The following is a 17,038-nucleotide window of genomic DNA, read 5'->3' as shown; positions in this document are numbered from 1 at the left end:
GGCGGGGGAGGCCGGCGGGGCGCCCGCGGGGGCGCCTCGGCGAGCGCTGCGCAGGGCCCTCTCGCGCGGCGCGTCCTGCGCGTCTCCGCGCCGGCCCCATCCGTGCGCGCTGCTGCCCGCCGGGGGGCTCCCGCTGCGGGGCCGCAGGTAAGGCCCAGCGGGGCGGCCCGCGGATCGGCGCAGCGTGGCGGGCAGGCGGGCGCGCCGCCGGCCTCCGTGGCCCCGGGGAGAGCCCCGCCGAGGCGGACCGGCAGGGGCTGCCCAGCGCGCCCGGGCGCACCGTCTCGGAGCCCTGCCGGGCAGGCCCACGAGGGGAAGGCGCGCGCCGCCTTCCTCGCCCTGCGGCGGCGGGGCTTACCTCCGAGTAAACCTACCCAGGACGAGGGTGCTGCAGCTGTGCAGGGCTCTGCTCCGTCCGGGCCAGCGGCTCCCGCCTCCGCTTCTTCTGTGCAAGGTGCCCTCCATGCCTCAAGATGGCTTGGCTCGGCCCTCCGTCCTCTCCCTGAAAGCAGAGCGAAGCACGCACTGAGCCCCGGTTCCTCTGGCGCTGCCCTTCTGCCCCTTTTGCAAAGGGACCAGGAGCTCAGCGAGGCTCCTGGAGGTTCTGCCGGCCTTGGGGAGAGAAATCTGTGGCATCTTCGTGGGGGAGGGAATAGCCTCGAGTCTCCCAGGCACCCCCACCTTGATGCTGAGTTCCCCCCTTCTTGATTTGTTATTAATTACATTTCAGTTCAGTATTTTTAGCTGCAAGTCTCACGTGCAATGCAGCAAAGCAAAATCCTCTAGGGCCATCTTTGTCCGAGTTCAAAAGAGGGGACTTGGGTCGTACTGCTCAGATCGCCGCTCTGCCTGGAGGCAGCGAGGCCTGGTGACAAGAGTGCCGGACTGGGCCACAGGAGATCTGGGTTCTAGTCCCCTTGTCTGGGAAGTAGGAGCACCTGGTCTGCAGCCCAGGGAAATCCTTGCCTGTGTGTGGCTTGCACAACGAAAGGCTGGGGCTTGACAGCTTGACCACGGAGAGAGCCCTGGGCCAGGCCTGCGATGCACGCACGGGAAACGCCTGTCTGGCGGACCGGCTGCAGCCCACCACGCTTTGCAGAACGCCTTTCTTCTTGATAGGGAACTAGTGCAAGATGCACGAACCTGAAGCCCAGACGAAGAACAGCTATTGCTGGGGCTTGCAGGCAGGAGGACGTCAGGGGAGCCCCTTAGCTGGCTCAGGTCCAGGGCCGGTTGAGGGCAGCCCGCTGTCCGCGCAGGGGCCAGCCAGACACCACGGTTCCTGCCCAGGTTCCCCCTCAACTGGTGGCCGCACTGCCTCTGATTCTGGAGGAAGCATGGAGCCGCTCGGACCAGTGGCCGGAAGCAGTGTTTTTCGGCTGGAGCGGGAAGTGGGGAGCCTTCTCCTGTGCCGAGCCGTGCCGCTGGGTCCATCCCACAGAGCCAGATGCTGGAGACCAAGGGAGCTTCTGGGTGTGGTTGGCAGGACGTTTAGGGCAACGTTTCCACGGTCCCCACACTGGGGAAGGGCCTGCTGGGTGTATCATGGGAGACAAGAGGCCACCGATCCGAGGAGCCGCCAACAGTGACACTCATGCGTCGGGGGACACGTGCCTGTTTCCTCCTGGATGATGTCTTCATTCTCGTTTCCACTTGGCAGGGTCGTCAAGTTCCGTCGCACTGGGGAAAGTGCCCGGTCTGATGAGGACGCCATTTCGGGAGAGCACGAAGTGCAAATCGAAGGCATCCAGACAGAGTTAGAAGCTGTGGAGCTGGAGGATGCAGGGATGGTGCCAAAGGAGTTCGCCAACCCCACCGACGGTGAGCTGAGCAACGGCTCCCGAGCTTGAGAATGGAGCAAGCTGCCCGTGTGCTTAGAAAGGAAATTAGAAGGTGATGGTATTGAGTGTAAGCTATGAGTAAGACCAACATTGATAAGATGTTCATTAATAAGCCAATTCTTCTTCTTTTAAATGAATAAATAAGTTAATTAAAGGAAGGCATACACATGCCCACTTCAGTATATATTTGGTGATGCAAATATATTTGCATCACAAGTTTACAGTCCAAGCTGCCGCCAGTTTTCCAGATGCAAGTTCAAGGCCTGTTTTGGTTGGGGAGCTCGTCCTAATTATGGGGGCTGCTGAATCTTGGCACGATTTGGATTAATCACCGAGTCTCAATTCACACTGCAGCGACTTGATTTCATTAAGCACCTGGCACGGTTGACCGAAGTGAGGGCTTGGGGTGCAGTCCTTTCAGGACCTGCGTAAGCCCCGACCTCAGAGGCTGCAAGGGGGCCTGGGAGTAGTCCTGGTTCTGAGGCACCTCAGGCTGGGAGCCCAAGACCTCCAGAAGCCCCTCTCTCGCGACCACAGGGCCTCTCCTTGCACTCGGCCGGGACAGAACATTTCCACCTGGGAAAGTTGGTGTGTTGATGGTTCCCTAAGCCAGTGTGAGTCCCACCTGGCATATGTGTTTGTGAGGTCTGAGTCGGAGGTGCTAGACCAGAACGACTTCTTGGGATTGTGGCGGCAGCTTGAGGGAAAGGTTGATTCAGTGCGCAGCTGCTCGGAAAAGGGTAAAGCCTAAGATGGGCACAATGAGAAAAGGAATTGCAAGCAGAATTGCCAGTATTATTCAGCTTCTGTACAAAGTTATGGAAAAGACCATGCTTGGAATACCGTGTGCAGTGCTGGTCACCATGTCTAAGTTGCCGGAAAAGGTAGAGAAGAGCAACCAAAATCATCAAGGGGAAGCAGGTTTCAAGGCTGCCTCGTGAAGTTGCTCAGGCTGAGTGTGAGAACCCACCTGCTTTGGAAGGGGCGGAAGGGCTTTCAGAATGAGAGGGGGAGCAGACGGGAGACCCAGTCCTTGACCCCACAAGGAGGCAAGGTGCGAGGGTCTCTGGCATTCCTGCTGCTTGCTCTCGCGGCTACCTGGAGTTCGCACGGTTCTGATATCACTGCAGTTTCGATAAAAGAACTGCGCTTCAGAGGGTTATCTTCAATTTGATCACTGGCCCATGGCAGCCTGGGCTGGGAAGGGCTGATGCGAGTTCCACGCCCCAAGACCTGGAGCACCGCCAGCTGCTCACCCTGCTGTCAACCACGGGAGGTGTGCATCCGGTTTGGGAGGCGCTACGCCCTCAGCGCCAGCCACGGGGGCACGGGCAGGAGGATGCGGTGGTGCCCACGCCCGGGATCCAGCCTGGCCCTTCTCATGTTCTGACGCACCCGATTCTCTTCCAGATACGTTTATGGTGGAAGACGCGGTGGAAGCTATTGGATTTGGCAAGTTCCAGTGGAAGCTCTCCATCCTGACGGGCTTAGCATGGGCAAGTAGCAGGAATCCACCAACTTTGGCGAGGTTGATCAAGCTTTCAGTGTCAAAGTCAGGCCTTGATCAGGGATCAGGAATTAATAGCCAGCCACCTGCTGCATACATTTCTTACCCTGTTCCCCCCACCACCCCCAGCCTAGAAAACGGGACTCAGAAGAGAAGCTGCCGAGGAAGCCGCCAGGGCAGCCTCGTTCTCAGGCAGGCGGCCGGGGTAACGCCTTGTTCCTTTTCGCCTTTCCAGATGGCTGATGCCATGGAAATGATGATCCTCAGCATCCTGGCGCCTCAGCTCCATTGTGAGTGGCGACTTCCCACCTGGCAGGTTGCATTGCTCACATCGGTAGGAAAATACCAGGTTTTCCCACTCTTTCTTGTGGGTTGCTCAGAGCCACAGCCCGGTTCTTCCAGCAAGCTCACCAGTTTGGGAACACGGGGGTGTGCGGGAGGCCCGTGCTCTCCGAGCGAGGGAACTGTGAAATGGTGCAGTGCATGTCTATTCCGGGATAAATCCTACCACCGTTTCCTTCACGTGCAAACCACTGCAGCTTGACTTGCCCATCCCCACCCTCAATGTAGGTGCTGGGATACGGGGCTTGCTTACAGGGGCGTGTGAGTGTGTGTGTCTCCACATGCCCATCTGCTTTCTTACGGGACCCCACTCTAGGAAGGTTAAAATCCCTTAGCTGCACCTCTTTACAGATAAGCCATACAGTGCTGGGGTCAGCTGGCACACCTGTGGTGGCCCAGGCTCAGGTGCGGGCTGGTGGATGCTTTCTGGAGAGGCGGTGCCATCCGATTAGCGCCACGTGTGCTTCCGCAGATTATAAACCAAATCGATCAGTAATCTTTCACGTTTGGGCCCAAAGCTAACTGGATGACTTTTCTGCCCCTGAAAAACCGTCCAAGGCTGCTATGAGGATAGCTATGTGTTATCGCCTCCAAACGATCAGCTGCTGGTGCAGAGTTCTCCTCTCCTGAACCCGGGCATATTGGCCATCCCGCACGGGGGCCTTTTGCCAAAACTCTGCTCGGGCTCCAGGTGCTCCTCGCATCAGATTCCAGCTCTGAGATCCTGCCATACTTCGGCTGGAATGCTCATTCCCCATAGCTTTTTTGTCTGTTGCAGCCTCTGACTAACGAGTATTCTGTCATCTAGCTGTGACTCTGTTTATTGTATTTCTGTGCTGCTCCACAACCAGACAGATTCCAGAGCAGTGAACAATATAAAGTTAGAAGAAATAAAAGAATATAAATAAACAAAACAAAATAAAGGCAAAGTAACACAGTATTTCCTTCACTGCAGGTGGTTTTCATGGGAATGATGTTCAGTTCAACACTCTGGGGAAATATTTCAGACCAGTATGGCAGAAAAACGGTAAGTGTCCCGCATTTCTCTGGAGTATTTAACAGGGAAATGCAGAAAGACTGGGCTGGACATGACCGCAGATTTAATGTCACGAGACTGAGCTGTAGCAAGCCTCTCCTCACACGCTCTCCCATCTCCTCTGGCTACAGCTGCAAGGAGGAATTCGGAAACGTTCGCTTCTGCTTTAGATTAATCACAGCTTGCAGTGTTGCTTGAACCTGGACAAACCATGATGAATTGTAGCTGTGGTTAATATAAGCCAGCCAACTTCAAACCACTGTTTATGGAATCTGTTAAGGTTCAGAGGGCATACTGAACTGCAGTTAATTGAACTGGAGGTGGGAGCTTCTGACCATTTCCTCGAGGCTGTGCCAGAGGAGGTTGGGGCTGAGGCTCATGCACGGAGCCCGTGTTCACTCTAGCGACGCTAAACCGGGCGTTTTGTGCCATGTCCAAACTGTTTGTCATGGTTTGGCGTTACATCCGGACTGGGCCAGACTCGGGGTCCCTGGGAAGAGAAAGCTGGACGTGAACGAGGGAGATTGTCCCCGGTCCTCACCTCTGCTCTGGACTCGGCTCCTCTCTGCCTTTTGCAGGCCTCTTGATTCCATTCTGCATCATCTCTGGTTGCCTTGCAGTTCATGGCACAGGAGCACTGAAAGAGAGGGAGAGGGTTACCTGAGCGGGATTGCTGCTTGAGGGACCACTCGATGGGCGTTCTGCAGCCACACGGGTTTGGCTTTCAGTGCTGAAGGAAAGCTCCGGGACCTTCCATTTGGGAGAGTTACAAATCCCCGTCCCCGTATCTGTCTCCTGTGCAGGGGCTAAAGATCAGTGTCCTTTGGACCTTGTACTATGGGATTCTCAGTGGCTTCGCACCAGTTTACAGCTGGATTCTGGTGCTGAGGGGCCTCGCGGGCTTTGGCATTGGAGGGGTTCCCCAGTCGTAAGTAACCTTTCACCTTCTTCGCTGATGTTCCTCTCTTGCTATTGGTTACACTAAAAAAGTGAGCTGTGTGGAACCCAGGCTTTCAGGACCGCGACAGAGTGATGGATTCCCCGCCCAGTATCCATGGGGAAAAGTACTGAGCAGGGCTCTGGATCCTGGGATATCAGCTGCCCAGGACCGAGCCTGCCTGGGAGGCCACCCCTTCATGCAGTCTTGCCAACCTGTGTGGCTCCAGCAGGAGAGTCGTTGCTGGTTAGCTGTGTCCCCAGAATATCCCCCTTCTCTTGCTTGTAGAACAGTGTTTTCTGCTCCGATCCATATTTGTGTATAATATCCAGCACCACTTCCTTCAGAACAGTGGAAGTGACTTGTGCACAACTATGCACAGGATTGGTTTATAATGGGTCTTTACCCATACAACCATTTAACAGTTTTCTGTTTGGTATATGAAAGTAGAACCTACAGTTTTCAAAATGTTCATTCGTGTACAAGAAACCCGTTTCTCACTTTCATCTTAACAATGATCAGATGCAGAGTAGCTCATGAATTGCCAGCCCTTCTGAGAATCAAAGCTGGAGGTAGCATTTCCTCAGAGCTCAAAGTCACAATGAAATAGTTTTTCAGTAGATTTGGACCTTGTATATATGTGTGCATGTATATATATCCATGGACATGTTTATGGCATCTTAAAAACATTTTCCCAGAAAGTCCCCCTGCCCCCCACCCCCTGCTGCCTTCTAAACCTTAGACACGAATCTCAGGTTGATATCTGGAATTAGCTCATGGTTTCTGCACTGCATCATATGGAAAAAAAGTTTGTCATCCATCAACATGTTTGCTAGGAAAATGCTACCTTAAGATCTCTTGCTGGCATTTTCAGGAAGAAGCTCGTGTGTGTTCTTGCGATCCTTTTCCCTCTGTTTTTCTTCTCTCCAGAGTCACGTTATATGCAGAATTCCTCCCAATGAAATCCAGAGCAAAATGTATTTTGCTAATCGAGGTAGGTGGGAAAACAACCAGTACTCGGCAGAACACACAGCTCAGTTCTCATCTGGCATACAACCTCAGAGAGTTTTCGAGCTAATTACTAGATGCGATCTAATTCATTAGATGTGACTGACGTCTTGGAAGGGTAGCCACATTAGCCTGTTTGCAGCAGCAGTGGCTTGTGTTAAAGATGAGTACATGGGTTATGATGCCGGCTTCTTCCTTGCTTTCGCTCCTCGGTTCTCCTCTGCGTATTTTAACGTGGCGATTCGTCTCCAGGCTCTGCTGGGGTGTGGTGCCACCTGTGGGAGAGTGGCGAATGTGGCACAGCCGACCTTCGCTGCGATGCTTTCCCACAGCCACGTCCCCCGAGAGCATCCAGAGCTAAAAGCGACTCTGTGCACCCGTGCCCGCCAGCCAGCCCTGGCAAACCCCTTCTCCATCCGGAGCAGGCCGTGTGCAAAGTGGATGGGTCTCAGCTGCCCCTCCGAGAGCAGGGAGCCCGCAAGCCCCCAGCATGATCTCATGGCTGGGGAAACTAATCTTCCCCCTCCCCAGAGCTTCTGCGAGGCTGGCCGCTCCGCTGCACGAGGCATCTGAGCGTGCCACGATGCCCTCCACGAGCCCTGCCTTCGCTGCACCCCGGACGGCCCCCCTGTAGGCGTGGAGGGCACGTTCAAGCAGGCCCGCCGTCTCCTCTTCTGCACACGCAGGTCTTCTGGGCCGTTGGGACCGTCTTCGAGGTCCTCCTGGCAGTGCTCGTCATGCCCACCCTCGGCTGGCGCTGGCTGCTCATCCTGTCGGCCCTCCCACTGCTGCTCTTCGCCGTCCTGTGTTTTGTGAGTGTTCCTTCTGGCGGCACGAGGACTCAGGGCTGCCCTCACTGGGAAGGAAAGCACGTGGCATTCCCTCCAGCTGCGGAATTTACCGCCCCATGTTGGAGTGATGGTGGGCGACTCGGGCGGCTTTGACAAGGAGTGGGTCCATTCATGGAGGAAGACGAGTGCATCAGGGGCCACCAGCCGCGATGGCCACCTGCTGCCTCCTGTACCAGAGGCAGAATCCTCATGGGTGGCAGTCCCCGGGGGGCACGCGTGGGAAGGAGCGGCTGTGTCCACACCCTGCTTGCCGGCTTCCTCGCAGCGTGGCTGGTTGGCTCCTGCAGGAACGGGATGCGATACTCGGTCCGATATTCTTAAACAATGTGCTCAGAACAGTCTCTCTGTCTTTTGGGGGCCATTTCTTGTACCTCATGGGCTTGCTTTGCTCCCTCAGTGGTTGCCAGAAAGTGCGCGATACGACGTGTTATCTGGGAACCAAGACAAGGCAATCGCCACATTGAAACGGATAGCGACCGAGAATGGGGCTCCGATGCCTCTCGGGAAATTGATCATCTCCAGGCAGGTGGGTGCGGAAAGAAAATGGATATTCACAGCCGGCCGAAAGATCTACCAAGGCCCAGAGAACTTGAATGGATGGATGTGGGTCTCTTGGCTCAACTCTGCTTTTATCCCTTCATTCCCACCATGGATACCCCACCTTTCTATAAAATAGCCAAGGAGCTGTACCATCGCTTGCAAAAAAATGTGCAGCAATAAAAACACATCAGCAAAACTATCAATAAGACGATTAAAAGGTAACAGGAGAGTAGAGCAGCTTCGGGGTTAAAAGAAAAACTTGCTAAAATCACATTGGCGTTGCCGCCTCTCGCGCAGCCAGGGGACCAGGTGCAGCGCCTTGAAAAGCTGCCAGTACCTGGGGCCACGGCACAAAGGCCCTGTCTCTGGTTCCCATCCATGGTGTTTGAGAGTAGGGCAACCCAGAGGAGGGCCATAAAGGATGAAGGCGGATATGGAGCTGCTGGCATGTGTGGATCCATAAAGCCGTGCCGAAAAGTTCCTGCACGAAGCCCGCACCTGCACAATTGTCCCCTTCATTTTGGACAATAACGTCCGTATATGCCCGACCGCCCTTTGAGATCTGCGGGAGAGTCCCTTCTCCGGGAACCCTCCATGAAAGAAATTAGGAGAGTAAGTACCCGGAGGAGGGCTTTCTCTGCGGTGGCGCCCAACCTATGGAATTCACTCCCCAAAGAGGTCCGCCTGGCACCGTCGTTACTGGTTTTTCGGCGCCAGGTAAAGACCTTTTTATTTAAACATCATTTCAATTGTTAAAACATATGATCTGGCCTGGGCAACTTCTTCTTCCTTCTCTTTCTCCTCCTATATTTTTATTTTATACTGATAATTTTAATTTTGTATTTGTAAATCAATGTATTTTTTGTATTGTTATATTTAATGGTAATTTATTATGTACTATTGTATTTCAATGTATTTTATCATGTTGTAAGCCGCCCCGAGGTTTCGGCAAGGGGCGGCATAGAAATGTTATAATAATAATAAAATAATAATAATAATGTTGTTCCCCCCCCAAACAGGAAGACAGAGGGAAAATGAGGGACCTATTCACCCCGCAGTTCAGATGGACGACGCTCCTGCTTTGGTTTATATGGTAAGAGGATGGTGGGAAGGATCCTGCTTGAACCTGTTCGCGCTGCATGCGACGCGTGGGGCCTGCGTGTGCTTCAGCAGGTGGCCCTGCAGCTTAGGAGCCGTCTCAGGTATGCCTCAGATGGAAAAGCGGGGTGAGAGTCAGCGTCCTGACAGGGCCAGGCGGATCTTCCTGGCTCTGAGGCCGCGGGACTCCTGCGGGACCAGCTCCCGGCTGTCCACGGCAGCCGTGCTGCAGCGTGGCGCGTGCTGGCCAAGAGTTCTCCACCTGGTAGGTGTCCAGTGGCACAGGGGCCGAAAAACCTGGGCCATATTGCAGAGACACAGAGGAGCTCGAAAAGCCACTGAGCCCCACCACACAGGCCAAAAGCGGCACCATGAGGCCCTTCCGGCAGTCTGGGCGGGGAGAGCGAGCAGCCCACCTCTGCCCAAAGTTGCACCCGGCCAAATAGTCCCCCGACACAGAAAGCCTATTTCTTTTATCTGCGTATGGTGCAGGAGTCTGAGCTGGGACTGGGCCCAAGGCCTATCCAGGCTCTGCCGCTCCGTGGCTTGCCCAGCTCCTCCCGGAAAACGATCCAACCGCTGCATCTTCTGAGACCCACTCCTGACATTTGATTCATGTGCTTGTCCTAAATCTCCCAGTGCTCAGGTCTTCCTCCTCCTCCTCCACCGTGTTTACGGGCTGCCCTTTTTCCTCTTGCAAGGAACCCAAGGCGGCCTCCACCCGTCTCCTCCACTCCATTTTCCCTCACAACAGTCACCCTGTCGGGCAGGTTGGGCTGAGGGCGCGTGCTTCGCCTCAGGTCCCCTGGGGAGCATCACGGCCGAGTGCGGATGAGAACGCGGGTCTCTCTGCTCGCCCAGCAGTCCAAGCACCGCGACACGCTGGCTCTTGCCGTGATGCCTGCATCCGCTTCTGATCCTGACATGAATCAGCTCAGGTTTCTCTAATTGTGTGAAGAAAACTCCAAGCGGTGCCGATGTGGCCGCGAGCTCAGGGCCCGCCCGGATGGGGTCGAGCCCCTCCCCGTCTCTCTCTCTGCCGGACTCTAAGGAGTGGCTTCCCGCAGATGGCCCCGTGCCGCGATGGTGCCACGCTGCTCTCCGGGGTCCCGGCCCGCTCAGTCGTGCTCTCACTCTCCATTTCCTTCCACACAGGTTCTCCAATGCCTTTTCTTATTATGGGTTAGTTTTGTTAACAACGGAGCTCTTCCAAGCAGGGGACCTCTGCAGCTGTGAGTAGTCTCCTCCCCAAACACGAAAGGCGTGGGCAGCATGGCGGGTGGAGGGAACCGCTTCCCCCTGCGGCCTGTTTCTGTTCCAGACGACGAACTCCGAGCGGGTTGGGGCCGATGCCACTTCCTGGTTGCTCAAGGAACTGGCGACTGGGGAAGAGACTATGATGCCAGTTTACTGGGATGCCCTTTGTCCGGAGACCAGCACAAAGGGGCTCGTTGGAGGGAAGGCAGGGACCTAGTGCCACCTTTTCTTTCCAGGGGCGGGGGGCTCAGATGCGGCCTTTTGCCCCTCCAGGAGCTCCTGAGCCTCTTGCTGTGCTTTCCCATTTCTGGTTCAGTGATAGCAGCTGGGGTGGCCTGCCGGCCCAGCCAAAGGCGCAGGGAAGAATGCATGGGGGAAAACGGGTTCAAAACTTCCCGTATTATTCCTCTTGTCTGTCTGTCTGTCTGTCCGTCCGTCCTCTTTGCCCCATCTAAGTATCCAGCAGGAGAAAAATAGTGAAGGCCAAGTGCAGCCTGGCGTGTGAATATCTAACAGAGAAGGACTACATCGATCTGCTGTGGACCACTCTGTCGGAGTTCCCAGGTAGGCAAGTGGCGAGGCAAAGTGAGGGGTCTCTGAGCAGAATGCAAATATGGAAACAGCGCGAGTTGGAAGGGGTCGCCTGGGCCATCTAGTCTGACCCCCAGCTCCAGCCGGCTCCACTCATGACATGCCCACCATGTGCAATCTTGTTCTGCTTCGAACACATGTTGAAATAGTGGTGCCTAAGTTAAAACAACCACAAATGAATGTGTTCTTACTGAAACATACCAGTGGATATACAGAACACATACAAATCTGGCCTCAGAATTGGCCTCTGTATGTGTTTGTGTTCATGAAAACATGAGGGGGAAATGGAACATGTATTAGAGAAGCTCAAAAAAAGCCTTCATCACAGCTTTGCAACTTAATTCTGAAGTTGCTGACAAAAACAAACATTTAAAAATAAAGCACTTAGCTTGTTATCCTCCCATGTCCATGTTTGTGCTCTAAAAACTCCAAACAAATGTTTGCTTTATGAACTTTCAGATACGTTTTCTGTTTGCCTGAAATCTGTTCATACTCACGTATCTTCTTGCACCGATTCCTGCTGGCTGCAAATTGGGATAATTGATCTCTCTCTTCTCCTGCAGGTGTTCTAGTGACCTTATGGGTTATTGATTGGATTGGGCGGAAAAAGACGATGGCGCTCTGCTTTTTTGTCTTTTCGTTTTGTAGTCTCCTGCTCTTCCTCTGTGTTGGAAGGTGAGCAAAGTGATCCAGACCCGTGGAGTCCCACCTCCACAAAAGTGTCCTGCAGAAGGTGACTCCTGCATCTGCCCTCAAACTCAGCGTTGAAACAAAATGTGTTCGAGAGCTCAGTTAAAATGGTCTCTACACAAGGCTGCATTTCCTTGCGTGTACCATTTATACGGAGTAGAAGCTGGGCTTGGCTCCTCCGAAAACAAGCCAGTACCCCACCTTTGGAGACGACGGTGGTCGTATTATTTTCATTTATTTAATTTCCATGCTGCACCGCAGCTGAAGTTCTCTGGGCAGGAAGACCTGCCATGAAGTGTAGTCGTTGCTCAGCAGTACAGTGAATGCGCCAGGCCAGCAAGTAGCATCTTTAAGAAACAGTATTTTGTCTTCTGTCCTTACAGGCAAGTTCTTACCGTGCTACTGTTCATCGCTAGGGCCTTTATTTCAGGAGGGTTCCAAGCTGCTTATGTTTATACCCCTGAGGTAAGAATCGAAAGCAATTACTTCATAAAACGAGAGATTCCGCAAGGCTCGGGTCAGCCCAGGGCTGGCAGAGTTTTGGGCACTGCAGCCAGTGGCTGATGCCCCAACTGGCACTGTATTCTTCCATTTCTGTCCCACGCGCCTTCCCCTTGCAAGGGACCCACTCTGACAGGGGCCTCCTCCTCTCCATCTCGTCCTCACAACAACCCTGTGAGGTCGTTAGACAGAGAGTCATGACTTGCCCCATGTCGTGCAGTCAGCTTCACGGACGACTGGGGACTAGAAGCCGCACCTCCCAAGTCTGTCCTGCCTTGAACCAGACTGGCATTCTCTTTATAGGGCCACGTGTATTGCTTTCCTTACAAAATGAGGCAAGCTGGCCCTGGAGTGTTTAAGGGTCCTTCTGCTCGTTCTCCTAAGCCCAGTCCTTCAGCTCTGCCCCAAAGTCCTGCTCAGGTGGCCCATGACTGGATCCGGATGTTGAGCGGCCGTGGGCAAGAATCCATCAGCCGCAGCCTCTTGAACAGCAAGACTAGGGAAGGGCCACGTCCTGGGAAACTCTAGGAAAGTGCAACTCTAGGAAACTCCATCACGTAAGGCAAACACGCAAGCCAGGATCACATGTAATGACAGCAAATCCTATAATTTGTTTTTAGGACTCTCTTAACCTGCAACCCCCCCGAACGGCTCATCACACTTATACATGGGTGTCCACATGCTGTTCTGCAGCCCGGAAGCCCTCGCCTCCCTGCCTTGACTGAGCCTACCTGGGTTTTCACAAATCTGGGGTGTGACCCATTTCTGGCTTCCTCTGCAGGTTTACCCCACAGCTACCCGTGCCCTGGGCCTTGGGACCTGTAGCGGAGTGGCCAGAGTTGGCGCACTTATCACGCCGTTCATCGCACAGGTAAAACCGCTCCTCTCCCCTCCCGAGGACCCGCTTGCTGTTCTGACCACGAAGCCAAACGGGCCACTCTCTCTTCCTCGCGCAGAGGCCTCGGCTGACTCCCCGCTTCCTTCCTCTCCCAGGTCATGCTGGAGTCCTCGATCTACTTGACACTGATCGTTTACAGCGGGTGCTGCGTCCTGGCGGCTCTGGCTTCTTGCCTGCTGCCCATCGAGACCAAGGGCCGCGGCTTGCAGGAGTCCACCCACAGGGAGTGGGGGCAAGAGATGGTTGGCCGTGGAGTCCCCCAGTCAAATTCCGGATCTCAGGGGTGACGGGAACAGCACTGCAGCAACGGGGACGTCTGGAGAGGGGTTTCCCATGAAGCTCCCAAGTCCAGCGTCCGAGACACGGAACATCAAGTTACTGCTGCGTGTTTTCCCAAGGCGAGAGCACGCGGTCTGTGTCTTCATGGACTCCTTTGCTGCGCACTCCCCTCGCCATCCCCTTGTGCAAGAGGCGGCATTAGAGCTGCAAAGTGAGTGTGTGCTTGTGTGTCGGAGAGGAAGGCGATGGAGCAAGGGAAGCCGAGAGGAGCCCTTCCCAAACTATCTGCTGAGTTTTCATGGCTGACCAAAAAACAAGCTTCGTTTCTTGGGGCCGAGAAAGCCACTCCGTGCCAAGCTCAGTGGACGTGGCTCAGGCTCTTCTGTCCACAAGTGGCCAACGCCTTTGACACACACCAGTGGGTGGGCCTGCGCCTAAGCACACTCGTTCCTAGTGTAGCATGCAGTCTGGTCTTGTGCACTTGTGAATTAAACCACCGGCTGTGCACTTCTGTGGTTGTAAACAACCTTTGGCACACCCAAGCCATCATCCGTTTTATCAAAGCCTTCTTGCTGGGACATGGTGTTGCTTGAGGGGTTGCTGGGCACTCGGAGAAGCACGTGCCCCTTCTGCTGGGAAAAAGCACCGCCGGACCGAGAAGGGAAGCCTTCAGAGAAGCCCACGCAGGTGGAAATGTGCATGGTCCTGGTCGCCTCCATCAAAAAAGGGAAATCAGATGGCTGGAACAGGGTGCCGGAAAGAACTGATGGATGGGAACCTCTCCCTCATGATGGACGTCAAACATTTGGTGTGGCCTTTAAGTTTAGACAAAAAGACAACTAAAGGAGTGGTCACAATAGACATTTGTAAAATGCTGCATGATGTGGACCAAGGAGAGAGAGAGAGAGAGAGAGAGAGAGGTTTTTCTCTCTTTCTAGCATACTAGAACTCAGGATCATCCAGAGAAATTGATGGGCAGTAGCTTCAGAAGACGCAAAATACACTACACCGAAGAATCTTGTGGCACCTTAACACAAAGAAGTGTATTGCAGTACAAGCTTTTGCAAACCACAGCCTACCATCAGATGCATGTGCGCACCCACACACACCCACACTAGCATTTAAGGTGCCACAGGACTCTTGGTTGTTGCTTTTCTGCTGTCTACTCTTCTGGAAAATTATTCCTTCACACAACGTATAATTGATTTGTGGAAGCTGCCAGGATTCCTGGGCCAGTGGGTTATTTATTCTTATTTATTTAAGCTAATTATCTCTTGTATTTCAAACCAGTTTTCCAAAGTGAGGAAAGGCCATAGCTCAGTGTTAGACTACCTGGTGGGCATGTAGAAAGTCCCTGGCTCAACACCTGGCATTTCCAGGTAAGACTGGGAAGGACTCCTGCCTGAAACCCAGGAAAGCTGCTTTTGGAGGTTGTTTCCTATTATGGACCAAGCGTTTGAATTGCAGTCCCTGACGGATGTACAACAAAGAAATGAGGATTGAAAGTCAAGTCTTAATCACTCAAATTTACTGGTTCCTCAGAGCAGCCAGGTGGAGGGAGCTCCTAATTGGAAGTTGTACCTATTTCTAATAAAAAGATTGGTAAAGAGAGCTAAAAAACTGATTTGCGAGAGGTATGACCTCAACTACTGCAGGCATTTGTCTCATCACCTCTGGTCAAACAGGTTTGAAGTTTTTAAAAATTAAAAACCACCACAGCTTATTGACCAGTGGAAGAAGTGGGATGGATGTCTACACCAAGACGATCAAGTCCTCTTTCAAAACCTTTTCTATTTATAATTTCAGTCACTGCCCCCCGCAAAAAAGAGATTTGGGTTATTAAAAATAACAGAAGTGAGCATTAGCATAGTCTTTCAAACAGAATTCTGAAATGCCAACAAATATGTAAAAAGTCAAATAATTTGTATTAGTTTTTTCCTTGCAGGATGTCAGTGATAAAATGCTCAAGGAACTCTAATTAAGTTACCTTTAGAAAGCCATCGGAAACTCACTGGGGATGTGGCTGTTAGGGTGTCTTAGCTCAGGCGCCATCTTCCAGATTTCAAATCCCTTTGGCATTTTCACGTCTAAGATTCAAAATTCTACAACATCAGACTCAAAAAACACCAAATGGACATTCCTGTAAAGTGTGACATGTCAGCCGCAGTAGCATTTTTGTCTTGAGTGAAATATTTCACACTTGTAAGTGGCTAAGACAGAGTTCAGTAATGCAAAGCTTTTGAGTTATTTCCAGCCCACAGTGTTCTGCATCGGGGCCCTTTCCCCTCTACCAGGTTAAAAGTTTCGCAAGCAAAATCCATCCTGCAGACCTGAAACAGTTTCCTTCTTGGTAGGAATTTTGAAATCCTGGCAACGGAATTCATTATGTCCACACAAGACAAGACAACTCTTTTTTGAACTATATTTGCTTTTGGATGTGCTGTTGAATGTTATGTAACCGTGTGCAGAACCCCTGCTGAGCCAACCATCTTCAGTTACACCCGTTTTGTGCTGAACAGTGATGACTATACAAAGGGGATTGCCAGAATGAATCACACACTAATTAAATTGATAGAATTTCTTTTGAATAGTATAAATTAAGTTAAATTTAGTAAAAGCTCCAAACTGTTAAGGAAGAAATCTACACTATTGTCTTATCTGAAACATGATATATATAAAATATGGCTTTTATAGAAATGCTCAGAAACCTTTAAAAAAGATACCAAAATCACTCATGTATATAACAAACACTTCCAAAGATTTTGTTTTAGACGCATCATGTATTTTTCATTTGGGAAAAAGTACAGTTGATGCATTCATTAAAAATAAAGCAAAAATATCATTTGGAATTGAACTTACTTGTGCTGTTTGGAATTCTGTTGGTCGTCCAGTCCATTAATGTGCAAAGCTGTTGTGAGGGGAAAGTGATTCTCCACATATGCTGTGATGAATGATCCTTGTATTTCCTCAATGCTTGCCGGAAAAAAAAGAACACTTGAATGTCTCAGCTGTGTTTGAATGTACAGTTTTGAAACTAGACACGTGTTCATGTTGAAGAAGAGAATTCTGCAAACTGAGCTTATTGTACCATATTCTTCTGTTTCTTCGTTAATGATCAACCTTAGTTTGATTTCACACTGGATATTTTATGTTGAATAAATGAATAGTTTTTACAGTAACGAGCTCTGTAGGGTTTTTTTTTGTCTAGTCTGAGTCCAGAATGAGGACCAGCTCGCCCTCGAGTTGCATAAATATGCCATACAGTTATTATCCAGTTTATTTGCTATGGATGAACTTGGAACAACGAATCAGCTGCAAGTAGCTTTCTTCTCCCTCTGAGCTCCTGGTTTATCCCCTTCCTTTCGCACTGCAGGTGGTTACTCTTCTTTTTGTGTCCCTATATAGTGACATGGGAAACCTCAGCAGGCCCCCTGGGTTCAGGGGTAGAGGGTGGATTCTTGTCAAACCACGAGATATTGTTGAAACCTGGTTTATCATGTTGTCTGAACCCAGCCAGGATGATAGCCACGCTGAACAACCCACAGCTCACAACCCAGCCACAGACCATGGGTCCTTTTCACTGGTTTTTCATGGTTGACTAGCCATGGCTTGTTAGCACAGCTGGGTTCAGACAACACAACTCACATTTCAACAACAACTCA

General features: G+C 52.1%; 2 protein-coding genes across 7 annotated transcripts in view; one reads left to right on the top strand and one right to left on the bottom strand.

Moving 5' to 3' along the window:
* USP30 (ubiquitin specific peptidase 30) overlaps positions 1 to 457 on the bottom strand; it is a 10,537-nt gene extending 10,080 nt beyond the window's left edge. The window contains exon 1 of the mRNA XM_044440743.1: positions 375 to 457. The gene's annotated coding sequence lies outside the window, so the exon portion shown is untranslated. The remainder of the gene's footprint in view (positions 1 to 374) is intronic.
* Positions 458 to 1,341: 884 nt separating this feature from the next.
* On the top strand, positions 1,342 to 16,555 carry LOC123028659 (SV2 related protein). Of its 6 annotated transcripts, none has more exons than XM_044440756.1 (15): positions 1,342 to 1,821; positions 3,252 to 3,337; positions 3,584 to 3,682; positions 4,646 to 4,717; positions 5,530 to 5,654; positions 6,594 to 6,657; positions 7,358 to 7,483; positions 7,920 to 8,048; positions 9,082 to 9,155; positions 10,316 to 10,392; positions 10,874 to 10,981; positions 11,572 to 11,683; positions 12,082 to 12,163; positions 12,981 to 13,070; positions 13,193 to 16,555. In XM_044440756.1, exons 1-15 carry the CDS (start codon positions 1,629 to 1,631, stop codon positions 13,382 to 13,384), a joined length of 1,629 nt encoding a protein of 542 aa, XP_044296691.1. In that variant the 5' UTR covers positions 1,342 to 1,628; the 3' UTR covers positions 13,385 to 16,555. The 6 variants fall into 6 exon arrangements, with proteins under 6 accessions (XP_044296691.1, XP_044296693.1, XP_044296696.1 ...); XM_044440759.1 differs by lacking the exon at positions 1,342 to 1,821 and adding an exon at positions 1,835 to 1,893; XM_044440758.1 differs by lacking the exon at positions 7,358 to 7,483.
* The last annotated feature ends 483 nt before the right edge of the window (positions 16,556 to 17,038 follow it).

The sequence above is a fragment of the Varanus komodoensis genome, unplaced genomic scaffold (genome assembly GCF_004798865.1).
Source record: "Varanus komodoensis strain SLA01 unplaced genomic scaffold, ASM479886v1 scaffold38, whole genome shotgun sequence".
NCBI lineage: Eukaryota > Metazoa > Chordata > Lepidosauria > Squamata > Varanidae > Varanus > Varanus komodoensis.
This window is presented reverse-complemented; position numbering and strand designations above follow the sequence as displayed.

Coding starts and splice junctions, on each gene's coding strand:
- LOC123028659 (XM_044440756.1), top strand. CDS start 1,629: ATGATGTCTTCATTCTCGTTTCCACTTGGCAGGGTCGTCAAGTTCCGT. Junction 5,655..6,593: donor ATTGGAGGGGTTCCCCAGTC/GTAAGTAACCTT, acceptor TCTTCTCTCCAG/AGTCACGTTATATGCAGAAT. Junction 9,156..10,315: donor CTCCTGCTTTGGTTTATATG/GTAAGAGGATGG, acceptor CCTTCCACACAG/GTTCTCCAATGCCTTTTCTT.